We start from the raw sequence: 27,311 nt of genomic DNA on the forward strand, positions 1-27,311 counted from the left end.
GGGATTTACATCGGCATGACGATGATGCGCCTGTCTAAAAGGATCTCCTGTCACGCCCAGGAGGGTGCCATTAGGCAGCATGCCCTTGCAGCACACCAGAAAGACATCACGAGATATGACATCATCAGGAATGTCAAAATCATCGGGAGAGCACCTGACCCACGACATCTCCTCCTAGAAGCGCTGCTAGCGCTGCTTATCCTTGAGCAAAAGCCTCCCCTCAATACCACTCAAGAAGCATTCCTGATACCAGCGTGTGTGAGGAGGACCATGTCCCTCCCCCACAACGAAAGTACCAGCGCGCATGAAATATACAACACTGGACGTGAAGCATATTATGACTGGAAGACTCGAAAACGCTCGCCGCATGAGTCACCTTCCCAGGAGCCAATGAAAACTCGACCTGCCGGAGAGGTTCTCCAGACCGTACTTGAGAGCCCGCAACATCACGATATAAGGAGAAGGACTCTCTACGGGCCTCCTACGGGCTGCTCCGTGAGCAAGAGCCCGTGCTGGCATAAAGCTAGCTTAATCAACAACAACAACAATTACGGGCTGCTCTACGAGCAAGAGCCCGTGCTGGCACAAGGCCAGCTTAATCTTAAACAACATCAACCACTGGAATTCAGTCCCTCACCAGTCATCGCTAGATAATGTCCCGTGGATCAGGACGAAACGGCGCGTTGGAGAGAGAGAGAGAGAGAGAATTGTATACGCAATAATAAACCAAAATGACTCAACCGAATTTCACCATGCCCTTTGGTGCGTTGCTCGCCAGTCTAAGCAACGAGAAAGCTGTCATCAGAAAAATAGAGAAGACTCTTTACAAGATTAATGGTGCTGAAGCAGCAATCATTTTTAACAGAACCTGTCTACGAGAGGGTCTCCTTCCGAAATAATAATAATAATAATAATAATAATAATAATAATAATAATAATAATAATAATAATAATAATAATATGTGGCGCCGTGGAGGAGTGGGTTAGGTCGTCAATAGACTTAAGTAAAGTTAAGCAACATTGGGGCTGGTCAGTCGTTGGATGGGTGACCGCTCTCCTCGGCGTTGATTCCTTGGGAAAGGATCTTTACCATAATTTCCTCAGTCTACTCAGCTGTAAATGAGTACCTATCCCTGATGGGGTAGGGTCCAGCTATGGGTTAAATAGCAAAACTCAGCAATGATGGAATAAACGACAACGACGTAAATGGAACCTCTGGCAACAGAGGAGCTTCGTCCGGCAACCAGGTATTCAACCCAATTGAAGGGGAAGACGGTCAGGTACTTGGAGGTCGTCATCCAGCAACTGATCACCACAACGAGAGTAATCAACAGCCTGAGATTGGAGCTACAGAAGCAAAAAGGAAGAAATGGACAAGAGAAGAAAATAAGGAAATATGGAGATGCTACATCAGAAGCAACCCGACGGAGAGAGGATATAGAAGAAGATTGGTCAACATCTGGAATGAGAGGAATAACACTCCCCAAACAGAGCAGAGGCTGGCAGACCAAGTAAGGAACATAAAGAAAAAGAACTGGCTCTCCCCAACAGAAAGAGAAGAACTGGAAAGGGAAATGTCACACGACAACGAATTACAGGAAGACGAACTGAGAGACGATGCCACAGAAGACGACAGGGAGGATGAGGTATCAAACAACGACACACGAAGAAACACCGACGAAGTAACAGAGAGGACGGAATGGGTAGAAAAGATTAGACAATGGATGGAGCCAGATACAGAGAGAACAAAGATCCCCTCCATGAAAGCCCACAACACCAAGAAATTAAGGGAGAAAACAAGTGAGGTCAATGAAATAATGGGCATAATACACACCACCAGTATCACAGAAACAAATAACTTGACATATGCAGGAGCAAGATTAGTAGTAGAACTGATGGGGATTCGAACACCAACACCACCAGCACAACCAACCCAACAGAAACCAAAACAGCAACCTCCTTGGAAAAGGCGCCTGGAAAAGCAAATCATGGTGCTGAGATCTGACTTGAGTAAACTGAAAGAGATGGCAGAAAAAAGGCTAAGAAGCAAGAAAACAAGGGAGGAACTCAACGAGAAATACAAAGTACAAGAGAGGGGACTAAACAACACAATAGAAGATGTAAAACAGAGGCTTAAGGCCAAAGCACATAAGATCCAACGGTACACGAACAGGAATAAGGGATACCAACAGAACAAACTATTCGGAACCAACCAGAAAAGACTATACAGCCAACTAAGAGGGGAAGACAACTACCCAGAAACTCCTGAAGCCGAACCAAGTAAGAGACTCTGGGAAAACATATGGTAGCAATCCGGTATCACACAACAAAACATGCAACATGGCTTCAGGAAGTCAAGGAAGAAGCAGGGAGAATAAAACAAAGATTCACAGAGATCACGACAGACACAGTCAGACACCAACTAAAGAAAATGCCAAACTGGAAAGCCCCAGGTCCCGATGAAATCCATGGATACTGGCTGAAAAACTTCAAGGCCCTACACCCACGAATAGCAGAACAACTCCAGCATTGTATCTCAAATCACCAAGCACCCAAATGGATGACCACAGGAAGAACATCCTTAGTACAAAAAGACAAGAGTAAGGGAAATATAGCCAGTAACTACAGACCTATCACCTGGCCCTACCAATAATGTGGAAGTTACTAACAGTATCATCAGTGAAAGGCTATATAACTACCTAGAGGAGACAAACACCATCCCCCACCAACAGAAAGGCTGCAGAAGGAAGTGTAGGGGCACAAAAGACCAGCTCCTGATAGACAAAATGGTAATGAAGAACAGTAGGAGAAGGAAAACCAACCTAAGCATGGCATGGATAGACTATAAGAAAGCCTTCGACATGATACCACACACATGGCTAATAGAATGCCTGAAAATATATGGGGCAGAGGAAAACACCATCAGCTTCCTCAAAAATACAATGCGCAACTGGAATACAATACTTACAAGCTCTGGAATAAGACTAGCAGAGGTTAATATCAGGAGAGGGATCTTCCAGGGCGACTCACTGTCCCCACTACTCTTCGTAGTAGCCATGATTCCCATGACAAAAGTACTACAGAAGATGGATGCCGGGTACCAACTCAAGAAAAGAGGCAACAGAATCAACCATCTGATGTTCATGGACGACATCAAGCTGTATGGTAAGAGCATCAAGGAAATAGATACCCTAATCCAGACTGTATCTGGGGACATCAGGATGGAGTTTGGAATAGAAAAATGCGCCTTGGTCAACATACAAAAAGGCAAAGTAACGAGAACTGAAGGGATAAAGCTACCAGATGGGAGCAACATCAAACACATAGATGAGACAGGATACAAATACCTGGGAATAATGGAAGGAGGGGATATAAAACACCAAGAGATGAAGGAAAGAATATATGCAGAGACTCAAGGCGATACTCAAGTCAAAACTCAACGCCGGAAATATGATAAAAGCCATAAACACATGGGCAGTGCCAGTAATCAGATACAGCGCAGGAATAGTGGAATGGACGAAGGCAGAACTCCGCAGCATAGATCAGAAAACCAGGAAACATATGACAATACACAAAGCACTACACCCAAGAGCAAATACGGACAGACTATACATAACACGAAAGGAAGGAGGGAGAGGACTACTAAGTATAGAGGACTGCGTCAACATTGAGAACAGAGCACTGGGGCAATATCTGAAAACCAGTGAAGACGAGTGGCTAAAGAGTGCATGGGAAGAAGGACTAATAAAAGTAGACGAAGACCCAGAAATATACAGAGACAGGAGAAAGACAGACAGAACAGAGGACTGGCACAACAAACCAATGCACGGACAATACATGAGACAGACTAAAGAACTAGCCAGCGATGACACATGGCAATGGCTACAGAGGGGAGAGCTAAAGAAGGAAACTGAAGGAATGATAACAGCGGCACAAGATCAGGCCCTAAGAACCAGATATGTTCAAAGAACGATAGACGGAAATAACATCTCCCTCCCTATGTAGGAAGTGCAATATGAAAAATGAAACCATAAACCACATAGCAAGTGAATGCTCGGCACTTGCACAGAACCAGTACAAAAAGAGGCATGATTCAGTGGCAAAAGCCCTCCACTGGAGCCTGTGCAAGAAACATCAGCTACCTTGCAGTAATAAGTGGTACGAGCACCAACCTGAGGGAGTGATAGAAAACGATCAGGCAAAGATCCTGTGGGACTATGGTATCAGAACTGATAGGGTGATACGTGCAAATAGACCAGACGTGACGTTGATTGACAAAGTCAAGAAGAAAGTATCACTCATTGATGTCGCAATACCATGGGACACCAGAGTTGAAGAGAAAGAGAGGGAAAAAATGGATAAGTATCAAGATCTGAAAATAGAAATAAGAAGGATATGGGATATGCCAGTGGAAATCGTACCCATAATCATAGGAGCACTAGGCACGATCCCAAGATCCCTGAAAAGGAATCTAGAAAAACTAGAGGCTGAAGTAGCTCCAGGACTCATGCAGAAGAGTGTGATCCTAGAAACGGCACACATAGTAAGGAAAGTGATGGACTCCTAAGGAGGCAGGATGCAACCCGGAACCCCACACTATAAATACCACCCAGTCGAATTGGAGGACTGATAGAGTAAAAAAAAAATAAAAATAAAATAATAATAATAATAATAATAATAATAATAATAATAATAATAATAATAATAATAATAATAATAATAATGTCGTTCTTCAAATCATTTCTGTCTTAAAAAAGTCGAGTTTCATATTTTATTTTTGAATAATTTTGAGTATAATTAGCGATTCCTGCTATACACAGTGTAAGTGACGAATTCTATAATTACCCTTGGAACGCTTAGGATGTATTCGCCATGAGTATAGTTATCAATTGATCCGTTAAAAATGAGAGAGAGAGAGAGAGAGAGAGAGAGAGAGAGAAGGGCTGGGTCTCAATACCTGCAATAGTCATACATTGATTATGAGGTCACAAATATTCCTCTCATATATGTTCACTTCTGCCATTCTCCAATTTATTGTTAGAAAACATTCACAGAAGTGATTTGACAGCGTCTGCAGACCAATAAATTGATGGTCTTGAGTCACGATTGTGTTCGTGTTAAGTGTGTAAATATAACTGTCATTCTTCATGTGCAAAGAAGTTGCAAAAGTAATGTTGCTTTAGTCGTGTTCTTGTTAGCAGCGACATGCTGCAGTTTAATGCTATAACGTCTTTGTAATTTGTCATTCTTATAGATTTTATAAGAAAAGCCAAAGCAGTGGGATGAAAGAGAACATTTAGACCAGTAACGATTTGAGGTTGACTGATTTAGTATGCGTGGAAGGTGCTGTTTGATTCAGCAAAACACTGCACGATGTACAAAGCTTGCTCAATAAAATGCTTCGTATACCGAGAGAGATGGGACTCGAAGTAACGAAAAAAAAATTAAAAATAAATATACACAAAGGGACAGAATAACAATAGAAGGAGGAAGGATTTTTGAGGCAGAATCTTTCAAACGTTTAGGAACAATGATATCCAGTACAGGTTCTCTGATGTGGAATCAAGCGAAGGATTGAAAAACACAAATCAAACAATGGACAGGCTGAATAAGATTCAAAAACTATATGCACTGAAATTGTATACAAAAGGGAGCTTATCATTAGTCTTGTAAGATTTGTGTTGCTATATGAACAGGAATCATGATACAGTAGTGAAACTGCATAGGCTTTAGTTGATTTAAGCTTTATGGGGAATAGTGTTTTTGAGTGATTCCGTATGCAGGTCACTACAAAAGGCCAAATGTTTATTAAACTAGTTTTACGTAATTTCAATGCATTTACTCTTAGAAACATCAACTACGAAATTTAAACACTACAAACTCAATACATTTCCACAGGCTTATCATGCAAACACATTACTGGAGATTTGTTTAGTATTACCTGGCCGATTTCTATTTCTTCCAGAGAGAAATTTAGAACTGTGTACCACGCAGCTGGCACAGAGACGCAGAACACCATGGATATAACTGTCAATCGGAAGTCAGAATTCCTGTAAGGAAAGAAATTAATTCATTACATCAGAGAACAGAGGGGGTTTAAGTTTCATATTAATGTATAATTGGATTATCACAAATTTAATCTGAAGGGAGCTTTGAGTTATGAATACGAAACTACTCCGCTTGCATGGAGTTATTTGTTGTTTCGTTGCCATAGAACATCATCAGACTCTTTATTATCCAGGTATATTTTCATAACCATGGTTACATTTCCCATATTTGTATTCGTTTGATCTTACGGACAAAACATCTCCAAACTGGAAGACTAATTTTTGTTGATAAGTGTACAAACGGTAACTGGCCTTCTGTATATTCAATCTCTGTTCTTTGGATTAAAAACCTAACTTGACCTTCGGTGATTGGAAAGATACTGTCTATTCTGTTGTTTTACAAACGTTATCTTGATCTTTATTTTCTGTGATACTGTGTATTCTGGGGCTTCCAAAAAAGTAACTTGACCCTCCTTGTATTTCTAGCAATAATGCTTGTTCTGTGCTGACAGACTGTATTTTAGCCTATAGTGTTTTCAGTAACAGTGGCTGTTCTATGGGCATTCAATCGTTAGCTCAACCTTAAGTATATTCACTTATTCTGCCTGTACTGCAGGCGTGATTTTGATGACCCCTGGGTATGACCTAACTCTTATCTTTTTTGAGTTAACATACCAACCTTCTTTGCCCTCTGAAGTTGTCCACATGGTCATTAACATTTCATGCCGTTAAAATTTAAGTAAGAAATACATTAAATGAATTAATGGAGATGACTTTTTTAGCTTTGAGAACAATTAATACTTTAATTCATAAGATTTATGAACACCTTGAGATTTCTTAAACATTTTAGATTAATTTCCTATATCATAATATACTGCAAATAATTGTTCTTATACAATATATGTAAACAAAATAACAAAATTGGCAAAAACCAGAGAGGAAGTACTCGAGGTGATAAGAAAGTTTTTAATGTGTGCAGACGATCGTTATAGAACTCGTACGAGTATTGAAGTTTATATCATGAAGTCAATAACCCCTCAACAACTGTTGTGGCAAACTAAAAGGGGGCAACTCGAGCGCCTAGCAGAGATTAATGTTATTTTTTAACCAGAAATAATGATTATTGCCTGACTGATTCCTAGCTTAGCGAAAGGATTAATCAGAATTCACCAGGTGGGAGCCTTTGGGTCTCTGAGATCTCTGCTTATGCACCCTCGACAAACACAAAGACTCAAAGAAGACACCGTTTCCAAGTCCTTTGTGATGCAAATTATTCTGATTAATGCCGTGATAGCGTAATTTACACTATATTTTATTTAAATCTGATATTGAATATTATTTCATTTTATGAAGATGGAGAAGAAGGACCTGATACAGAAAGTTATTTCATTTTATGAAGATGGAGAAGAAGGACCTGATACAGAAATTGATTTCATTTTATGAAAATGGAGAAGAAGGACCTGATACAGAAATTTATTTCATTTTATGAAGATGGAGAAGAAGGACCTGATACAGAAATTTACTTCATTTTATGAAGATGGAGAAGAAGGACCTGATACAGAAATTTACTTCATTTTATGAAGATGGAGAAGGACCTGATACAGAAATTTACTTCATTTTATGAAGATGGAGAAGAAGGACCTGATACAGAAATTGATTTCATTTTATGAAGATGGAGAAGAAGGACCTGATACAGAAATTTATTTCATTTTATGAAGATAGAGAAGAAGGCCCTGATACAGATATTTATCCCATTTTATGAAGATGGAGAAATAGAACCTGATACAGAAATTTATCTCATTTTATGAAGATGGAGAAGGACCTGATACAGAAATTTATCTCATTTTATGAAGATCGAGAAGAAGGCCCTGATACAGAAATTTTTCTCATTTTATGAAGATGGAGAAATAGGACCTGATACAGAAATTTATATCATTTTATGAAGATGGAGAAGAAGGGCCTGATACAGAAATTTATTTCATTTTATGAAGATGGAGAAGAAGGACCTGATACAGAAATTTATTTCATTCTATGAAGATGGAGAAGAAGGACCTGATGGACGAGATATTAACATAGAGGACAGGCGATCAATGAAGGATGAAGAGAGACCAGGAAGGTCCTCTCTGGAAAGTTGCCATAAGTATATGTAGGCAAAACTCTCTAAGCAGTGAAAGCCTGATTAATTGAGTAGTAAATCTAATTAGAAGCACCATGCTGTTCCAATATAGAAAGGGCGAAACCTTGAAATTATGAGAGCCCTAGCAAATACTGCCCTCTGTATCGGTTATTTTTATCAGTTATTTTCAGCTTTCATTAGCAAAATCAGTGAGAATTGTCTGAAAGGGCTTTTTTATGAAACGTAAAAGTAACATTTGTTACATTCACTGAGGCAGATTAACTAAGGATTTTCGGGATTGAAATTTGCATAACACAAAGAGAGTGCCAAATATAAAATTCGTAGAGTGATTTTGAAATGCACAAAATCATTGCAGTTCTACGCATTTCTCGTAGCATCAAATTACATAGGTTTATTTTATTATTGTTCATGGTGTGAATGTATTTACGTCGAGCGTAAAGGATAATATCAGATTGTTAAGGAAGATTGTAGGAAACAAGGGGGTTTAAGGCTTGTGTCAGAGGTATGGTCATTGCAGTAGCATCTCCTTAGATAGGAACCAAAGACGAGCACCTACAAAGAGCAATGCGTTATTGTAGTTAGCTAAAAAGGGAATCAGTATTATATACGTGTTATACAAGTTAGAATGATTATTAAATCAAATATCTTAGAAATCGAGTTTATTGCCGCTGGACGCTTCGGAAGCACATGATCAAATGATGCTGGGCCCATTAAAAGCATTTAAATTTCATATATGAATAATTACAGCGACGAGAAGATGAGCAAAGTTGAGGGAAAAATAGAAAGGAAAATTAGACAGACTGGCACCCGAGGTCTCTCAAACAAACTAGCATCTTCTTCTTTCTTAGAGGTTTCAATAAATTCTCCTCTAGTCAGTCAATCGCTTAGTAACTCCGGCCCCTTAGGGGACGGAGGAAGCACCAGGACGAACTGCTGAAAACATGCATAGGCCTATAAGTAGGCCTAGCGAGAATATGGTTGTGAACAATGTAGAGAGGGCGAGAAGAAAAGCAAAGGAATATTGGGCTTGCCCGAGAGAGCAGGCAGAGGACACTTAAACGCGGCTTATGACGTCGTCAATAAAGAGTAACTCCCACTTCTTGATTGACAGGCAGAACTGAAAATGGGGATTACCTGACTAGTGTAGTAGCACTGCCCATGACATCTATTCTTTCCTTAGTAGACGAGACGGAGGGAGGAGTTGGAGGCTTCGCTGGGAAGTATAAAGCGATTGAAACTAAAACCACCACGGAAACTCCCACATCTGTTGTTGGATAATAGAGAAAACAAATTATTTGTATGGATTTGGTGCTCGTTGCGAAATAGTCGGGTACAAAATGCAGGGTGTCCATAAAGTCCCAGTACCATTCTGAGCAATAAATACTTGCAATGGTACTGGGACTTTATGGACACCATGTAGTTTTTTATATATTAATTTAACCCTGTTTAACATTTATTTTCATTGAATATCTCGGTAAACATTCACTGACCATTACGGATATAGATCATCAAAATATCTTGGGTCTGTGATCCAAAATACAGGAGACCTAGATGAAGAGTTGACTGGAAGGATACAGTCAGGGTGGAATAGCTGGAGGAAATGTGTGATCGTAGGATGCCGGTCAAATTAAAGAGCAAGATCCAGCGCCAGGTTGTGCAATGTTGCACACATCCGAAACATGGCAACTAAGAAGAGAGATGGGAACAGAATTGATGTGACTGAGATGAGGATGTTGAGATGGCAATGTGGACTTACTAGAAAGGATAAAGTTAGGAACGGACATATTAGAGGCACTCTCAGAATAGCACCAGCTTCAAACAAGGTGAGGGAAAGTAGACATAGATGGTATGGACATATAAAGAGGCGAGAGGAAGACCACCCGATAAGGAAGATGATGGAGATGGGACTACCAGGTGGGAGAAGGTTAGGTAGATCAAAATTGCGATGGATTGACTGTGTGAAGAGAGATATGAGGGAGTTGGGATTGAGCGAGGAGGATGCACTGGACCGAGGGAGATAGAAGAATGTGTTAAAGAACATTGCAGCGGCCCAAATAAGGACAAGCTTGTAGAGAAAGAAGAATAGGGAGCGATATTTTGTGGGAGATGCGGAAAAATTAGAAGTGGTAATAAAGAAAATAAGAAAACTATTCATTTCGGAAATTTATTTTGATCTAATGCATTGTTTTTAATCTGGTTGTTTGCAATGGCAATGTAATGCACGGAGCGTTTAAAGCGTGGCAGACTTTGATATCTCTCATCATCCTGGGACCAAAAATAATTAAATTTCCAGACTAAATAGGCAGTGAAGAGCCCGTGGACTTTTCGAAATAACTTTCTATAAAGATATAGTAAATCAACTCATACATATTAACTTTTTTATAAACATTATTATTACTTTTATTTTGCTACACTTCCCTAATTTCCTTGTTGCATTTATTAAACTGGCCTCCCCCCCTCCCTGCATATCGTACATACAAACACACAATGAGAAATGAAAGTGCTTTCAGTATTACTAGTGAGTCAGAGCAGCTCCGTAAATAGTGTAGCAAGCGGGGTATGACTCTGAAGTCCAGGAAAACATAGGCTTTACTAATCGGTCAGTCGTACACCTTGCTTCCACTCTGGGATTGTCCATGTATATGGAGAAGTGTACTTTATGGTCTAAACATTCAATAGTTCGTAGGCTACTTTCTACCCCAGCCAAGTATTCTTTGTTAGAGTTCCTGTTTCTTCGAAGATGATGGTGTTCTCATTAGGTGCTTCAGTTCTTTGACTCTGTGATTGATGGAACATCGTTTCAGTGTTTGAATGTCTGCTGCATTTCTGTATCTTCTTGGCAAATCTAATGGAACTGGAGAGCTTTATTTTACTTAAAGTAGGAAATTTAGGAAATTGAGACTCTACCTGTTATGGGACCGTCGAAAAGCCTAAAGGCATCCTTGTCTGTGCCTCAGTAACTATCATTTGCTGTTTGTTTTCCAGATCATTATTTTAGCGGTTAGCTTCTACTATCGCATTTGCGCGTATACTCCAGGATATAGTGTATGCAATTTGATATATATATATATATATATATATATATATATATATATATATATATATATATATATATATATAGTGTATATATATATATATTATATATATATATATATACATATATATATATATATATATATATATATATATATATATGTGTGTGTGTGTGTGTGTTTGTGTGTGTATAACTGAATCACGAAAGTTTGGAACGTGATAAATCCATAAATAAAGGTATAAGCCACAAAGGAAAAATAAACAACGGAGTTTCTGCAAGATCTTTCGACGTTCAACGTCCTTTACTTAGCAGATATAATTCGCTCTACCTCGGAATTAATATATTTTCATATATGTTTAACTGGAGGGGAATTTTTTTAGTCGATAAGGGATTTGTCGGCTCACGGGCGCGAACCATCGACACCAACAAATCCAGGATGCACAGTGATGCCTTAGACCACACCACCACCGCAAGAGGATATAAGTTTATGCCGACTCTCATCTATACGAAAATATTTTAATTCCGAGGTAGAGCGAATTAGATATTAAAGGACATTTGTAGCTCGATATATGTATACGGTAATGTGATATGACTCATAAATATAGTGTGTTTGTATGTGTGTATATTATATTAATTAATATATAATATATTATATATAAAATTGTATCTATATATATATATATTATATATCTATATATATATAATTTATATATATTATATATATATTTATTATGAATATATTATATATTATTACCTTTTTTGTATATATCGATTTTTTCTGTGTATGCTAGTCTTTTATCAGTCTCTTTGTATGCTTTTATTTTTTTTGCTATATTTCTCTTTTTCAGAAGTGTATGTACTATGTTCTAAAATAATAATAATAATATTAATAATAATAATAATAATAATGATAATAATGCATGGGGTTTTTATTCACAAGGATAAGGTCTCAGGTTCGATCTAGGGCAGGTGTCACAAGCCATCCCGACTTCAGTTGAGTACCAGTGTCAGCTGGGAGTTGTGATTGGTGTAGAAAAAAAAAAAACTGTCCACCTTGTTACTGTGCCCTTTAGTCTAGTTAGTCTTCCCAGGATAAACCCGTGATAAGGGGGCCACTTTGATCATTAATTTACTTGAAATGATGAAAAACCTACTTACAAAAGTCAGTAAAATGCACGTAAAGCATGTCATAACAATTTTATCATTCCTTTACTCTTTAGGCCAGTAATGCTTTACTGCCCACGTAAAATTAATTCTGCACAGGGCAGACCCATATCCACACCTATAATTAATTCAATAAAATACTTAAATTGACAAGAACTTACAGATATATAGAAGCCTAGCAATATCTGATCTTATCTCTTCCTTGGTAGCATGTGTAGGTGATCTAACAATTAGGGGTTGTAGATAACTGCCGGCATTTCCCAGAACGTTAATGAGCTGTCCGCAACCTAAATAAAAAGGTATTAAATGAACAATAATTTTCAGTCATTTAAGGCAGTACATATCATTGTAATTATTTGGTCATTAAAAAGCCTTTGCACTTTATGTAAAGTATCATTTGATCACATGATAAAGAGGCACTTCATGGGAAGAGCAAAAGTTCATAAGGACACCAGATTATTTATTTGTATATATCACTTTGCATTCCTCTAACCCAGAATTTTGAAGCACATTACTGTGCTTTCTTTTAGTTACTAGTATGGTTGTTATAAAACAGCTGAACTAGACAATAATAGCAGTTCTCTAATTGTCTCCAACAATAATAATTATGATAATTAGGATACAGTTGAACCATACCAGTGTGTCTCATTTATAGACTTTTATGGGAATATTTTAACTGAGAAGTAAAAATGGAGCAAAACAAAGAAAGTTAGGCGTCTAGCTAGAGTGTATGTTTGAACATAGAGGCAATGAAAGGCTGAAAGCAGAAACTGTTGTGGTGTAGACCTGAAGACAGAACACAATTTAGAAGAGGGCTGAAGGCAATACAGTATAAGACTGAGGGCGGACAGAAATAGAGTAGGGTTGAGGACAGAACACGGTGCAACTTACAGCTCAATATAGCAAAGAGTGTAGCGTAGGCTGAGGGTAGAATAAAGCAGTCTGAAGGCAGAAAGCAGTGTTTCATAAACTAAGAGACGAGAACACTGCATCAAAGGGCTGAAGGCAGAAAGCAGTGCAGCATAGGCTAAGCACTAAATGCAATACAATGTGGAACTGAATGCAGACTTCAGGGCAGCATAGGCTTGGGGCAAAACACCTTGGATTAGAGGGCTAAAGGAAGAAAGTAACTCAACATGAGGCTACTGGCAGAGAACAGTTAACAAAGGCACAAGACGGATAACTGCAGCATAGAACACACTTCAGTTTAGAGCTGAAGGTATATACGAGGAGTGTTCAATACTGCCTAAAGCATAATTAATATTTTTTGTTTTGATTATATCATATTATTTTCATACATGAGAGCTCTATAATGATAATGGCTATCATATGTTAGCACTTCATCTTTTCTGTCGCTTTGATAAAGAACTGTCGTTTAGCTAGTTTTTCTCTGGAAGACCAACCTCGAACTGCTATATGTTTCTTATAAGTTACAAAACAACTTTCACTTCAGTGTAGTATACTCTGTAACTTGGCTATTAATTTTACCTGATGAAATCTGGTGACTTACCTGTAGCTGTTGTTCTCTCATTTGGAGGAAACCACACGGCAGCTATCACAGGAGGTGATATCATGACAATGGGACCCACTGCCCCATTCACGATGGCTCCTATGTGACACATCCTGTGAGCATTTGAAGTCACTGATACCAGGCCTCAGCCAAAAGAACTTTCTCGTTTAGGTATGACATCATTCTCTCTCTTTTATTACAAGGTGTGTTTGCGTTCATGAGTACTTTAAAAACTTTCTAAGTGGGTTCTAAAGCGCATTAAATTTTATTTATGATTTGAATGTTAAATATGATTTATTATATGGTTAGATCAAAGAGAATAGAATGCAACATCACCTAAAACTCCACAGCTCGATGTCAGTATCAAAGAATTTGTTTATATGAAAACTTACACTTTAAACAGGATATCCGAATTAATTAAGAGAGCTCCAGCCCTCAGGACGGTCCCGACAGTAACAGAAACTGCTATGATAAGGACTGCAACGCGAGTCCCTTTTTTATCCATAATGCGAACAGTGTGATATGCGAATAGTAGGTACATAATGGTGCCCCAGTTGGCGATCATGGCCACTGTGCCCGAACCAAATCCATCGAAAGCAAAGTCCACACTCTCACTTAAAGGGCCCCATAAGTTCCACTGCAGACACTAAATGGTAAAGGGGTAGAAAAATTTTTAAGACGTTTTTGATAAATGCACGATATTCATTTCGGGTGGAATGAGCAGGTAAAACAAATATGTGGCCACCAATGTAATTCCCGTACTGACGAAAATGCTATTTGCATTTCGTACCTAGAAGAGGGCCGATAGGGGCCACGTTCGTGCTTAGAAAAGGTATAAAAGGGAGTCACGCTCCTACCTGGAAGAAGGCTAAAAAGGAGAAGATTCCCAGGATCCAAAACCGTCGTTTGTAGGTCTTGAAGCTTTGGGGAGTTGCTTCCTCTGGCTGGCGTTTGGATTTTGTCTCCATAACTTGGATTTCTCCAGCACCAGGTTCACTTATTGCCGTTGTTCCTTATTCATCAGTAAATGAATAACTATATAGGTAAATCTACAGAGAATATGAACAAAACAGAATTCATAGAAAAATAATAAAGCGAAAGAAAAAAAATATGAGCAAAAATAAGAAAAAAAAGAACGATCATGAAGATATTCATTTTTTGCCGAAATTTTGTATAAGTAATAGGTGCAGAAATTCAGTTAGCCAGTCGCAGACACACACACACATATACATATGTATATATATATATATATATATATATATATATATATATATATATATGTATGTATGTATATGTGTGTGTGCGTGTATGTGTTTGCGTGTGTGTTTATTCTTAATAAAACTGACAAAAAAACCTCAGACAGAATATCGATAGGAAAACCTTTACTTTTTCAAGAACACTGACACCCACATCTCCAAAAATTGACTGACAAGTTCTAGCGCAATACTAATTCATATCTCAAAAAGGCTGACTGAAAACATTATACATTATTTTGGTAATATGTCTTCAAACAGAATATGAATATCTCGGTAAGCCTTTCTCTGCGAAAGGCGTCAGGGGAGATACAGATATCTCAGGTTACGTGAGCATTCGTTATCCACAGCTCCAGACGAAACCGGAATACCGGTTAAGTTGGGAGATGCATAAAACTGCGGAAGAGGGATATGAATAATTCACACTTTAAAGAGAGGGACGGTATTAAACATACATGAGTAAACATACATGCGTAAGCACGCTGGCTCGGTGTCCGGGACAATTTCCCGCAACAGAAGGTAGAATGTAAATTTCCAAAGAGTTTTTACATACGCTTTTCTTTCCTTCTCTCTTCCTTTCTTTTGTAGATAATTTTCGATTCGCGGCGTGTCCTTATTGCTGTACTGTAAGAAGCAACAAATTGAAGATTTACTTGTTATCGTGTGTCTGTTTTTATTCTATTTAAAGTTTACACTCGCCTCTCTTGAGACATCAATATCTATCCTTAAGTTTCCTATCAGCTATCCTGAGCTCTCGAAATTCTGTTTCAGGATTTGTCAGTTTTCTTTTGATAATTGAAGTGTCTAGACCGCTGTTAAAGATATCAGTGTTTTATATATAGTTTTTACTCATCATACATACAAAATTCATATTTTGGCTTAAGTTTTCACTCTTCTTACCTGTGATATCCATGATTTGCCTGATGTTCTGAGTGAAGAAGAGATGGAGGAGGCAGCCTTCAGTAACAGCACCAATGCTGCTACATACATAGAAGTGTTAGGATTCGTACCGTTGTAAATATATATATATATATATATATATATATATATATATATATATATATATATATATATATATATATATATATATATATATGCATGAATGTAGTACCTAGTACATATACATCACTTTTTACTAGATACATATGTAATTGTAATAGCCTCAATGCCTTCTTAACTTCACGAATTATTTGCGCTTTGGGTGTGGAGCGGGGACGGGGGGGGGGGGGGGGGGGGGGGGGGGGGGGGGGGGGGGGGGAGGGGGGGGGGGATAAACTTGTCATTGGAAACCCTTAAGATCCAAGTCCAATAAATAATCATAACGAGGTCACGTGACCTCGTCATGATTGTGGGACGCGGGTTCGTTTCCCGCTATCGGACATCGTAATTTCTTCATAATTCTTGCACTGGGATCGCTAGGCTTTGCACTGACAAACGTATCTAAAAAAAAAAAAAAAAAAAACGCGAAGAATTCGAGAAGTTAAGAGAAAATTGTGGTTATTACAATTACATATTACATATGTATATTCTTATATATATATATATATATATATATATATATATATATATATATATATATATATATAGTCGAATAGATAGGTAAGTGTCTTAACCTTTCCAAGATAAAAAAATATATCTATAATCTGGTGAAATATGTGGCTGGTTAAATGGTTCAAAGATGTAGGCACATACGTAGTGAGAATAAAACAACAACAATGTCAAAAACATGATTATGATAATAATCTATACACAATCACGTGTGGTGTGCGTAATAGAAGTAATTTCTTTCGCCTATCGGGATCGATAATAATAATTAATAATAATAATAATAATAATAATAATAATAATAATAATAATAATAATATTAATATATTATTATTATTATTATTATTATTATTATTATTATTATTATTATTTAGAAATATATTGTAAAGACATAAAGAACTTTTGAAAGCCAATAAAAAAAAAGAGGGGGGATGTTGTGGGACCAGCGGGTGAATTAACAGAGAGAAAAGTGGAAAATTTTTTTAAAATTATTTTTTGAGAAAACTTACCTATCTTCACCTCTGCATTATTCTTGTGACTGCAGGAAGCACCAAAGGAACCCACGTTTTAAAACGAGCATTAAATCACGACTGGCTATCTGCGTTGGACTTGAAATAAACGACCTTCTTCGGAAACAATCAAATCTCGACGAGATAACAAACAGCCTTATCAACTATGTAACGCCGAGTTAAAAGCATAATAATCTATTAGAGGTCGATAACGCATTTGATGGGCAATGAGCTGATTGTACTCTTCTGAGAGATGCACCATAAACTTCAGGTATAACTATACAGTTTTTGTTAACATTCGTACATATACATACTAGCTCATGTGCTTTCGCTTGCACGCATACACACCGCGCGCAACCACAAACGCATACTTACATCATATATATATATATATATATATATATATATATATATATATATATATATATATATATATATAATATATATACTATTAAGATCGATTGTGTGATATATACATATATATATATATATATATATATATATATATATATATATATATATATATATATATATATATATATATATATATATATATATATATATATATATATATATATATATATATATATATATATATATATATATATATATATATATATGTGTGTGTGTGCACATATACATTTGGAGGAGAGACGCGTTCTCGGTGGGAAATCGGGAAAACTTGAGAATGATTGGCTGGTTAAGATAAATGTATTGGAATCTGTGTGTATGTATTCATATATGTATTATGTATGTATGAGGTTGTATGTATACAAAGAAAATATAAACAATGCGCAATGACTCGGGTTTTTACTCTATAGGAGGAGAGACCGAATGTCTGGCTCGTTCATACATTATATTAATTAATAATAAAAAAAAAAAGTGATGAATTGCTCAGAAGCTAGTCTCGAGACCCAGTTTTTATGCATTTCCTTTATTGCACAAACAGGAACATAGGAGGACATATCAAATTTGTTCATAGATTATTTACTCCATATATTTATACTTGTAGTATATATATATATATATATATATATTATAATATATATATATATATATATATATATATATTATATATATATATGTGTGTGTGTGTGTGTGTGTGTGTGTGTGTGTGTGTGTGTGTTTATATACTGTTAACATAATATGATAGGTATATGTATGTGTATATATACGTATAGGTATTGATGTATATATACGTGTGCATGTATGTATGTATGTATGTATGTATGTATGAATATTTAATATACACAGACACACATATGCATAAGTATTGTGTGTATAAACAATAAAAAAAAAACTAAGTTTGTTGCACCGATAAATTAATCTGTATTCCAGCCTGATGAGTGATTTGGCCTTGTGGTTTGTTATATTTTCTTAGTAATAACAAGTGACGAACGAGCTCTCTGCACTTATCTTTCGTATTATTCCGTCGCCATTTAGTAAAAATTAATCTATCAATGGTTCCAGGCTTTCGTTTTATCACCCGCCTTGACTAAGGTCTCTTTCTTATTTCCATCTAAACTAAAAGTAATGATAGTTTCTCCTGGTTTTTTTTTTTTTTTTTTTTTTTTGCGTCAATCATTAATCAGTCCGCCAGTCAATACCTAGGTCACTAACAGCCTCCAATACATTTATCTTAACCAGCCAATCATTCACAAGTTTTCTCGATTTCCCACCGAGAACGCGTCTCTCCTCCAAAAGCTGTACAAAGCTCCTGAATGAAGTTTTGAGATCATTCGCTTTCATGATAACGAAGGGAGAAGGGGAAAAAAATCTCGCTCTCCTTGTCGAATGTAATCTCGAGGCGTGATTGTTTTCAGCATCTCGATCATATTAAAAATCCCTTTATAATGCTCATGCATAGCATTATTAATATTACTTACATATTCATACGCGCAATTAAGTTTGATTATGCTGGTGAGCGAAAATACTGAGAGATGGGGGAAGCTGATAGACAGACGAACAGTTGCTAACAGAAGACGTAGAGAAATATAAGATTGAGTTGAAACATTTTTTTTTTATCATGTCAGGGTTATTCATTAATAGGCTTATGCAAACTCGTTGAAAACTAAATTGCTTTGATTTTACTAGCGCTACAAGCTTGAACGTGCTGTTCATCGTTGTAGAAGCGCCCGTCTAACCAGCAAGTGATAATTATCTTTCATTGTCTAACCGAACACCCCAATAAAGTTGAACAGGAATGGTGGTCAACTGCTATGACGCTTGAATACCACTGTTGGTGCCCTCGCTGGTGGTCACTCTGTCGTTTCTGGCTTAGGTTATAAACCCACAGCACGGTTTCCCTTGACTAATATTGCTTTCGTGCCAGCGTTCAGATCGACTCCTTTGACGAAGAGTGCTTGGTTTGGTTTTCTGTACATTTGAAAGTTAAGATCCTGTTGGTGTTAATGCGTTCTCCTTTTTTACGGCATTTCTGAAGTTGCCGTTTAGATGGACATCGCTAATATACATCAAAATAACTTGATGTTCATTGTCATTTTCACCATATTCTTAAGATAAAAGAGGTAGCATATGGAGAAGGCGAGTTTTCCTTTGTCTCGTCAATTATCTTGGCGTTAAATCATTTTTAATAATTTCCTCCTTAGGAAATGATTTTGTCAGCATCATTTGAGTGACTGAAGTAGATATATTTAGAAGTTGCTTTATTGTATTTTTCCTGTCTTTTAGCGTTCTTTGCAGAATTTCCTGAATATTTTATCAGAATAACCCATTTTATCGAAGTCAACGTCCTAACAAAAGTGGAGAAATAATGATTGGATATGTAAAGTAGGTTATTAAAACTTATACGATTTAAACTTACATACTGCTACTCCTTGTTCACCCATTTTGATGCCACTAATGACCTTCCTTGAATCTTCTATCGAAACGAGAAACTTGAACCACACAGTTGCCTGCCCTCCCCGTCGACATTATTAGCTCAGCCAAAGTAGATGATGGTGTTTAGAGACTTTCTGTGTTAGAGCTCTTGAGAGAACTTAAGGGTGTCTTATAAGAACCTCTTCACTTTAAAAGTTTGGGCGTTCTGTCTGCTCCGTTCCTTTATTACGAGATGGAGAGGTGGAGCAAAAAGATGACGACAGAAATGAAAAGGAAGACTATTTTCCGAAAATTTCTGTCTTTACACTTTGGTGTTTAAAAACGTAACCTGAAAAGTGTAATTCATTTCCATATATACTGCAACATTTCTCTGCAAGGTGTTGATTGTCTTCTGGAGAGCTTTAGAAGATCAGTCCTTAATAGAAATCCCGCCAAAAGCCGAATGGTTTTTGGCAGGCTGTAACTTTTCACTGAACTCGTTGTATCTAAGGGAAATTTCAAAAGCTTTATACTGAACCTATTTGCAGCCAAGTAGAATGCCATGACTACAGTCAACTCACTTGAACTCAGAAAGAATGTTATCTTGATGATTCGATTTAGATGCACTGCAATTGCAAAATATATACAAGTTCCTTTATCAAATGAGGCATATAACTATTTTAACAAACTGCATGCCTGTATAGGTGCGTAGAGAGAGAGGAATATGTATCGTCGGAGAGAAAATTGCAGATATATTTAGGTAGAGAAAAAGATCCAGAATGTGGCTCTGTACATAATTCTGGGTGAATGACATAATGAGAAAAAGTGTCATAAATTAGCAGGGCTTAAAGGTGCCGGATCGGAAGAAGAACACGGGGGCGTCACTGGATTTGTTCGTGAGAATGGCAGTTTAATAAGTGATCACCATAATTAAGATAGTGACATAATCAACAATAGGCAGAGGGAAAAGACAGATGAACTAGAAACTAAAGAAAATGTGATTTGAAAACTAAAAATAAATGAAACATATTTGCTGGTTTTGTCGGTCTGCCCAGCTACTGAGATTTTAGTGTTCAATTTCTAGAGCTATGTTTTACCTCTCTCTCTCTCTCTCTCTCTCTCTCTCTCTCTCTCTCTCTCTCTCTCTCTCTCTCTCTCTCTCTCTCTCTCTCTCTCTCTCTCAAATAGGAAAGTTCAAAGCGAATAAACATTAGATTTATCGCAATATATGAAATATCTTTCTGTCGATAAGCAGAATTGTACAGCTATACAATGCCGTGAATATAATACATGGGCATTAGGATATTCACGGTATTACGAAAAAAAAAAAAATAGTGCACAGATAACCTGGAAGCAGCCTGCCACCCCTGTGTGAGCATCAGTGTTTTCAAATACGTCCTTCTGTTGAAATATATGAAAAAAGTTATTCAGGGGAAGAATCGCAAACCTAGAAAGCTCATAACTATCATGGGAAGATAAAATAAATGCAAGGAAAGTTTGGACCGGTAGAAAGATCGGTAACATACTAGCTCTGTAGATCAAGGGCATATCGATAATTACGGTACTCAACATCGATTAGATTATCTATAATTCAGTTATTTGTTGACAGCGCCATCTAGCTAAAGTCCAATGCTTACTCATGTTCACCGTGATTTTTACCAAGTTTATTGGCTTATCAAATCTTGCTACGATAAATCAGACCCCTAAGGCATGTCTGGTAGAAGGTGGGGGTGCGAGCCCCACAGTGGAACTCCCCGCCCCCCTCTGTCCGGTTTTGGAGTTGGAAGGTTCTGTCCTGTGGTTCAAACCATCGATTTGTGCGTGTGTGCTTGTGTGGGGGTGTGTGCGTGTGTGTGTGTGTTTTGCGAGGTCAGAGGCGGTTGTCTGTTCAGTAAATAGATGAGAAGACGTAATGGGTATAGAAACGATTTAATCTTGAAATTCCAGGTGTATTACATATGTCTGAATGTCATGCTGAAAGTTATTGAGGAAGGTCAAACTTGTGCCCAAGTATGAGTATATTGTTAATAGCTACCATATTGCAGAAACAAATCCCGTTATGTAACTGTACAATACATTTAAAAATAAAACTATACTTTCGAGAATCTGTAAAATTTTATTTCCTAATATATTTGTACCGTTACATAACTGTAGAATTGTTTCTCCTTTGAAGATACATGTTACTATGGATATTATTAACCACGATGTTACCTGTTCACCACAGGGCTTGAGTTACAGTGTTGTAAATTTTTATTCTCTATGGGTACAAAGTTATCTAATATCTTGTCATTTTCGATGAAGAGACCTAGACCGCCGTTTTATTAAAAAAATGATTCAGGAAAAACATACGAATGAAGTGCATTCCATTCCACAGCAGACTAAACATCCAAAAGAGTACGGCATATGAAAACATGAAGTCAGAATAAAACAAAGACACATTTTCGGAGCGAAAGCCCGTTCACCAAAAATCGTTCCACATCTCTCCATAAAATGCTTTGAAGAGATTGGCACTTAACGTCGTGTTTGGGGATATGCTCTGCTTTGAAAGTTCTTGTGCCGCTGTATGGGTGAGCTTTTAAGTAAATGGATCATTGGCTGTCGTGCGAGAGATGTACTGCCGTTTTTATCCAAGGGAAAACGTTGGTTTTATCGTTCTCTCTCTCTCTCTCTCTCTCTCTCTCTCTCTCTCTCTCTCTCTCTCTCTCTCTCTATTTGAATGCGCTTGTGCACGAATATTTTTTTCATATTCACACTTACTTGAAAATGAAAATATTTCATGCATACGCACATACTCAGCTATAATATATATATATATATATATATATATATATATATATATATATATATATATATATATATATATATATATTACACGCCTTTTCATTTTAATTAGTTGCTCTTTTATCTTTGGACCCGGGTTACATGTGGTCAACGTACTGCCCATCCGAATGACCTCCCTCTGTATACTAACCTTAGCATTTTTTCGGCAGAAGTGCATCATTTCAATAATGCAACATAAAATCATGTTGAAAATTAACGTGCTTTAATCAGTTTTCACGACTAATTGATTGCGGACTATTTGTACCAAAATGCTCCACTAAATTAAGCAATATTTTTCGCTCGGTTTTCAGTAATTTATTTGTTCGGTTATTGAGCATTTGCCGTAAAATATTTACGAAATAAACGGCGGGCAATTGTATTAGCTTGTATAATCCCAGGTCACAATTGCATTTGCTGTGAATTGAAAAAAATGCACGAATTTTTAAAAATCGTTGTGGGAACTGTGTTCCCGATCTTACATAATTACGTCTGTTACTGAAAATTTGATGAAGCAAGTTCTTGCTTTTAACGCATTTTGAATCGTTCTGTATTTTCCACGGTCGAATATATGATCGCTGAAGGGGAAAATGAAAGCAACTTCTCGGCCTGATTCTCGTCTGTGGTCGATAAAGGTCGCTGGATACATCCGATAGTTAAAGAACAATCGGTCTAAATTGATCTTGAAAGGATTGTGATGAGAGACAATGCAAGGGGATATAAGATGAATGCGCGTGAATATTAGATACAACAACAGCAAGAGACAAATGAAAAGAGAACTCGACGCTGAATATGCAGTGTTGAAATGCATCTAGTTTGGTTTTCGTCTGCATTGATGCAGTGCATCAAGAATTGCTTTCACCTGCAAAGTAGCATAAAACTGCCTCCGTGAACAGTGGACTTCAATTACATAAACTCTCACTTCATCCTTAACATTTAATGGATAAAATTTCAACATAACCTTTCATGGGTTTCTTCATGTTTCAGTAGGAGAAAATTTTTTTCATTACATTTCAAACTTGTGTGAATAAATAATTGCTAAATTCACAGATACATACATGCATAGATGCTGGTACACACACATACACAGACACACACACACACACATATATATATATATATATCATTCGAGCTACAAATGTCCTTTAATATCTAATTCGCTCTACCTCGGAATTGATATATTTTCATATATGTACCGAGGGGGAATTTTTTTAGTTGATAATAATTTCGTTCCCCCATGGGATCGAACCACCGTCCAGTTGGACGGGGAACGAGATCAGGAACGGACAGTGACGCTACCGAATCTGCTATCAGGGAGGCTAAAGGTTTATATCGATTCTGACCATTACAAATCAACGCCGATCTCGTTGTATTCGTAATTAGAATCGATATGAAACCCCCTCCACCATGCTAGCCGATTCGAGCGTTTGACCCACGCAGCCTTGTTATGAATACTTATCACATCACTGTGATTCATATAAATCATTCGAGCTACAAATGTCCTTTAATATCTAATTCGCTCTACCTCGGAATTGATATTTTTTCATATATGTACCGAGGGGAATTTTTTTAGTTGATAATAATTATTATCAACTAAAAAAATTCCCCCTCGGTACATATATGAAAATTTATCAATTCCGAGGTAGAGCGAATTAGATATTAAAGGACATTTGTAGCTCGAATGCTTTATATGAATCACGGTAATGTGATAAGTATTCATATATATAGACCAGCTCCACGAAGGAAAGAGAAAGGTTTGCAGACCTCCATCGTTCCCCTTTCCTTCCTGGAATTTGTCTTTATATATTCATTCATCACGTTCCATATTTTCGGGATTCAGTTATACACATACATATATATACGCATATATGAAAATAAAATGTATATGTATCTATATCTGTCTGTCTATCTATCTATCTATATATACGTGTATATATGTGGGTGTGTGTGTGTGTGCGCGCGCGCGTGCGAGTATGCTTAATTTTCTCTGATGTTCGGAACTTAGGGTTAGTACAAATTAACTTTATAAGTTCCCTTTTGAAGAAGTAATTCCATAATAAGAAATTTGTAAAGTTTTGTAGGCCTTGTTGACGTCCAGAAACTATTGTGTAATCAGTTTATTCAAGACGTTTCTAGAGATTGCAAATCGACTAAGGTTTCGTAGCTTCTAATCCGCGGGAAAGCATTGCAGGTGGAAGCGATCCTATGTACAGAGAGACGGAGGGAGTTATAGAAGGCAAGTTTGAGCTCATATCAAGCTCTTTCGTTTCACGCAGAAAAGAGAATGGTTTTCAGTCAAGAATTTATGTATACGCACAATTGTGTGTGCGCGTAGATATAGATGAATTGAGTACTGCAGATGCATTCTGGATAGGGTATACTCAACGCCTCAGTGGCGTGATCGGTATGGTCTTGGCCTGCCACCTCGGTGGCCACGAGTTCGTTTCTAGGGCATTCCATTGAGGTGTGAGAGATGTGTATTTCTGGTGATAGAAGTTCACTCTCGACGTGGTTCGGAAGCCACGTAAAGCCGTTAGTCCCGTTGTTGGTTCCATGCAACGTAAAAACACCATATACAAACAAACAAATAGAGTATACTCGTACCTTAAAGTTGATAGATCTTAGAAACGCCTTTGACAGAAAATGAAAGATATCTCAGTGAACAGATTCAGCCTTGTTTATGCAATGAATTAAATTTCAACCAATTACAAATACAAATGCATCATCGATGACGCCTGATGACTACGTATTGTAAAGTCATCAATCTCTGCGACAGGGCATCGATCATTAACCTCTGCCTTTCGCCTTGAAAGCGAGGTTGATTGATGTTAATCAGCGTTGTGTCCTTGAGTTTGATCACGCGGAGGGGGAACGTAATACATCGTCAGCTCTTTGATGTTTCCAGAGCTAATATGTACTTTGAAGCAGGAATTTCGCAGGCAGATGGCTGATTGGTATCCGAGGAATTCAACTATTCTTTGACAGTATTTTGTATGCACTAATTAACAGTAAATTTAAGGTATACAGTAGGTATATGTTATTTACAATAGTTATTTGACTTAAATGTCATTGCAATCTAATTTTGTTGTTATAGGACTAATTTTTGCTAGCGGGAAAATTCGTATAGGCAACATTTCGCAACAAAAGTGTTACGATTATCATTACTAATCTGTCTGTTGTGGGTATTGGTGATTTCAGAGCTCACCGTCTATGCAATTGAAAATTCCTTACTCATCAAACTCACTCGTTTTAATCATCCGTAATTTAGTCAAATGGTGATGCCAGTTTTGCAGCATTTCCGAAAGAAAGACGAATAAATGTTTGAATAGTTATTTAAATTAGACGTACAGATATGTAAAGGCTCCGGGAAATTTAAAGCGTGGTGATGAAGAGTTGGCTGAAAGCCGTCATTAGGAAAATGAGCAAAGAAGTAATAGATGCAATCAGGTTTTCTGTACAACGTATAATCTGCATGAAACTGTCAGTCTCAGCCCATGAAACTTTCAGCCACGGGCCGGTGGTGGCCTGTGTTACGCACGATCATGGCTGACTATAGCTTTCAATAAGATATAAGCTACTGAGCCTAGAGTGCTGCAATTTGGTCTGTTTGATGATTGGAGTGTGGATAATCAACGCACCAATTTGCAGCCCTCTAGCCTCAGCAGTTTTGAAGATCCTAGGGCGGACAGACAAATTGCTATGTCAGTAGTTTTCGTTTACAGAAAACTGTATATGTACACACATATAAATAAATAAATAAATATATATATACATATATATATATACATACATACATATATATATATATATATATATATATATATATATATATATATATATAATATATATAAGCTGAGAACTTTCGAGAACATGCTCGATTCTCCTTGATAAGGTTCTTCAAAGCTCTTGTTTATTATTACTGTTATATGGATATATACTATATATATACAATATGTGTATATATATATATATATATATTATATATATATAATACTATATATATATATGTATAAAGGTTTTTGCCACGAAGGAAAAAAAATTAAAAGAGGGATAGCCAAGCACTTTCGGTCTAGTTCGACCTAGACCGAAAGTGCTTGCCTATCTCGCTTTTCATTTTTTTCCTTCGTGGCAAAAACCTTTATTTATACATAGCATCACGTTTCATATACTTCGTGATCAAGTTATTCATATATATATATATATATATATATATATATATATATATATATATATATATATATATATATATCTCACACACTGGGATCATTGTGGAATTTCTTCAACTATTATTATTATTAGTAGTAGTAGTAGTAGTAGTAGTAGTAGTAGTAGTAGCAGCAGCAGCAGCAGCAACAGAATTAGCAGCATAAATTCTTATGGGACAAACTGAATGAATTGTTAAAACGAAATAAACAAAAGTAAGTATGTGTAAGTGTACCTGCATTCAAGGAACTCATTACTAGAGGATTAATTAG

The 27,311-nt window shown here is 37.0% G+C and overlaps 1 protein-coding gene across 5 annotated transcripts in view; it reads right to left on the bottom strand.

Moving 5' to 3' along the window:
- The window catches only part of LOC135198507 (solute carrier family 49 member 4-like), a 26,860-nt gene extending 9,547 nt beyond the window's left edge, over window positions 1–17,313 (bottom strand). For 2 of the 5 annotated variants that reach the window (XM_064226134.1, XM_064226132.1), the window contains exons 1-8: window positions 17,200–17,310; window positions 16,046–16,125; window positions 14,750–14,904; window positions 14,285–14,538; window positions 13,893–14,005; window positions 12,544–12,669; window positions 9,319–9,448; window positions 5,942–6,050 (exon numbers count right to left, since the gene is read on the bottom strand). In XM_064226134.1, coding sequence (XP_064082204.1) covers window positions 5,942–6,050; window positions 9,319–9,448; window positions 12,544–12,669; window positions 13,893–14,005; window positions 14,285–14,538; window positions 14,750–14,904; window positions 16,046–16,058 — 900 coding nt within the window. In that variant the 5' untranslated portion in view covers window positions 16,059–16,125; window positions 17,200–17,310. Of the gene's footprint in view, window positions 1–5,941; window positions 6,051–9,318; window positions 9,449–12,543; window positions 12,670–13,892; window positions 14,006–14,284; window positions 14,539–14,749; window positions 14,942–16,045; window positions 16,126–17,199 lie in introns of all 5 variants that reach the window. The other 3 variants (XM_064226133.1, XM_064226135.1, XM_064226136.1) reach the window with 3 other exon arrangements.
- Between the last annotated feature and the right edge of the window lie 9,998 nt (window positions 17,314–27,311).

The sequence above is a fragment of the Macrobrachium nipponense genome, chromosome 22 (genome assembly GCF_015104395.2).
Source record: "Macrobrachium nipponense isolate FS-2020 chromosome 22, ASM1510439v2, whole genome shotgun sequence".
NCBI classification, from domain to species: domain Eukaryota; kingdom Metazoa; phylum Arthropoda; class Malacostraca; order Decapoda; family Palaemonidae; genus Macrobrachium; species Macrobrachium nipponense.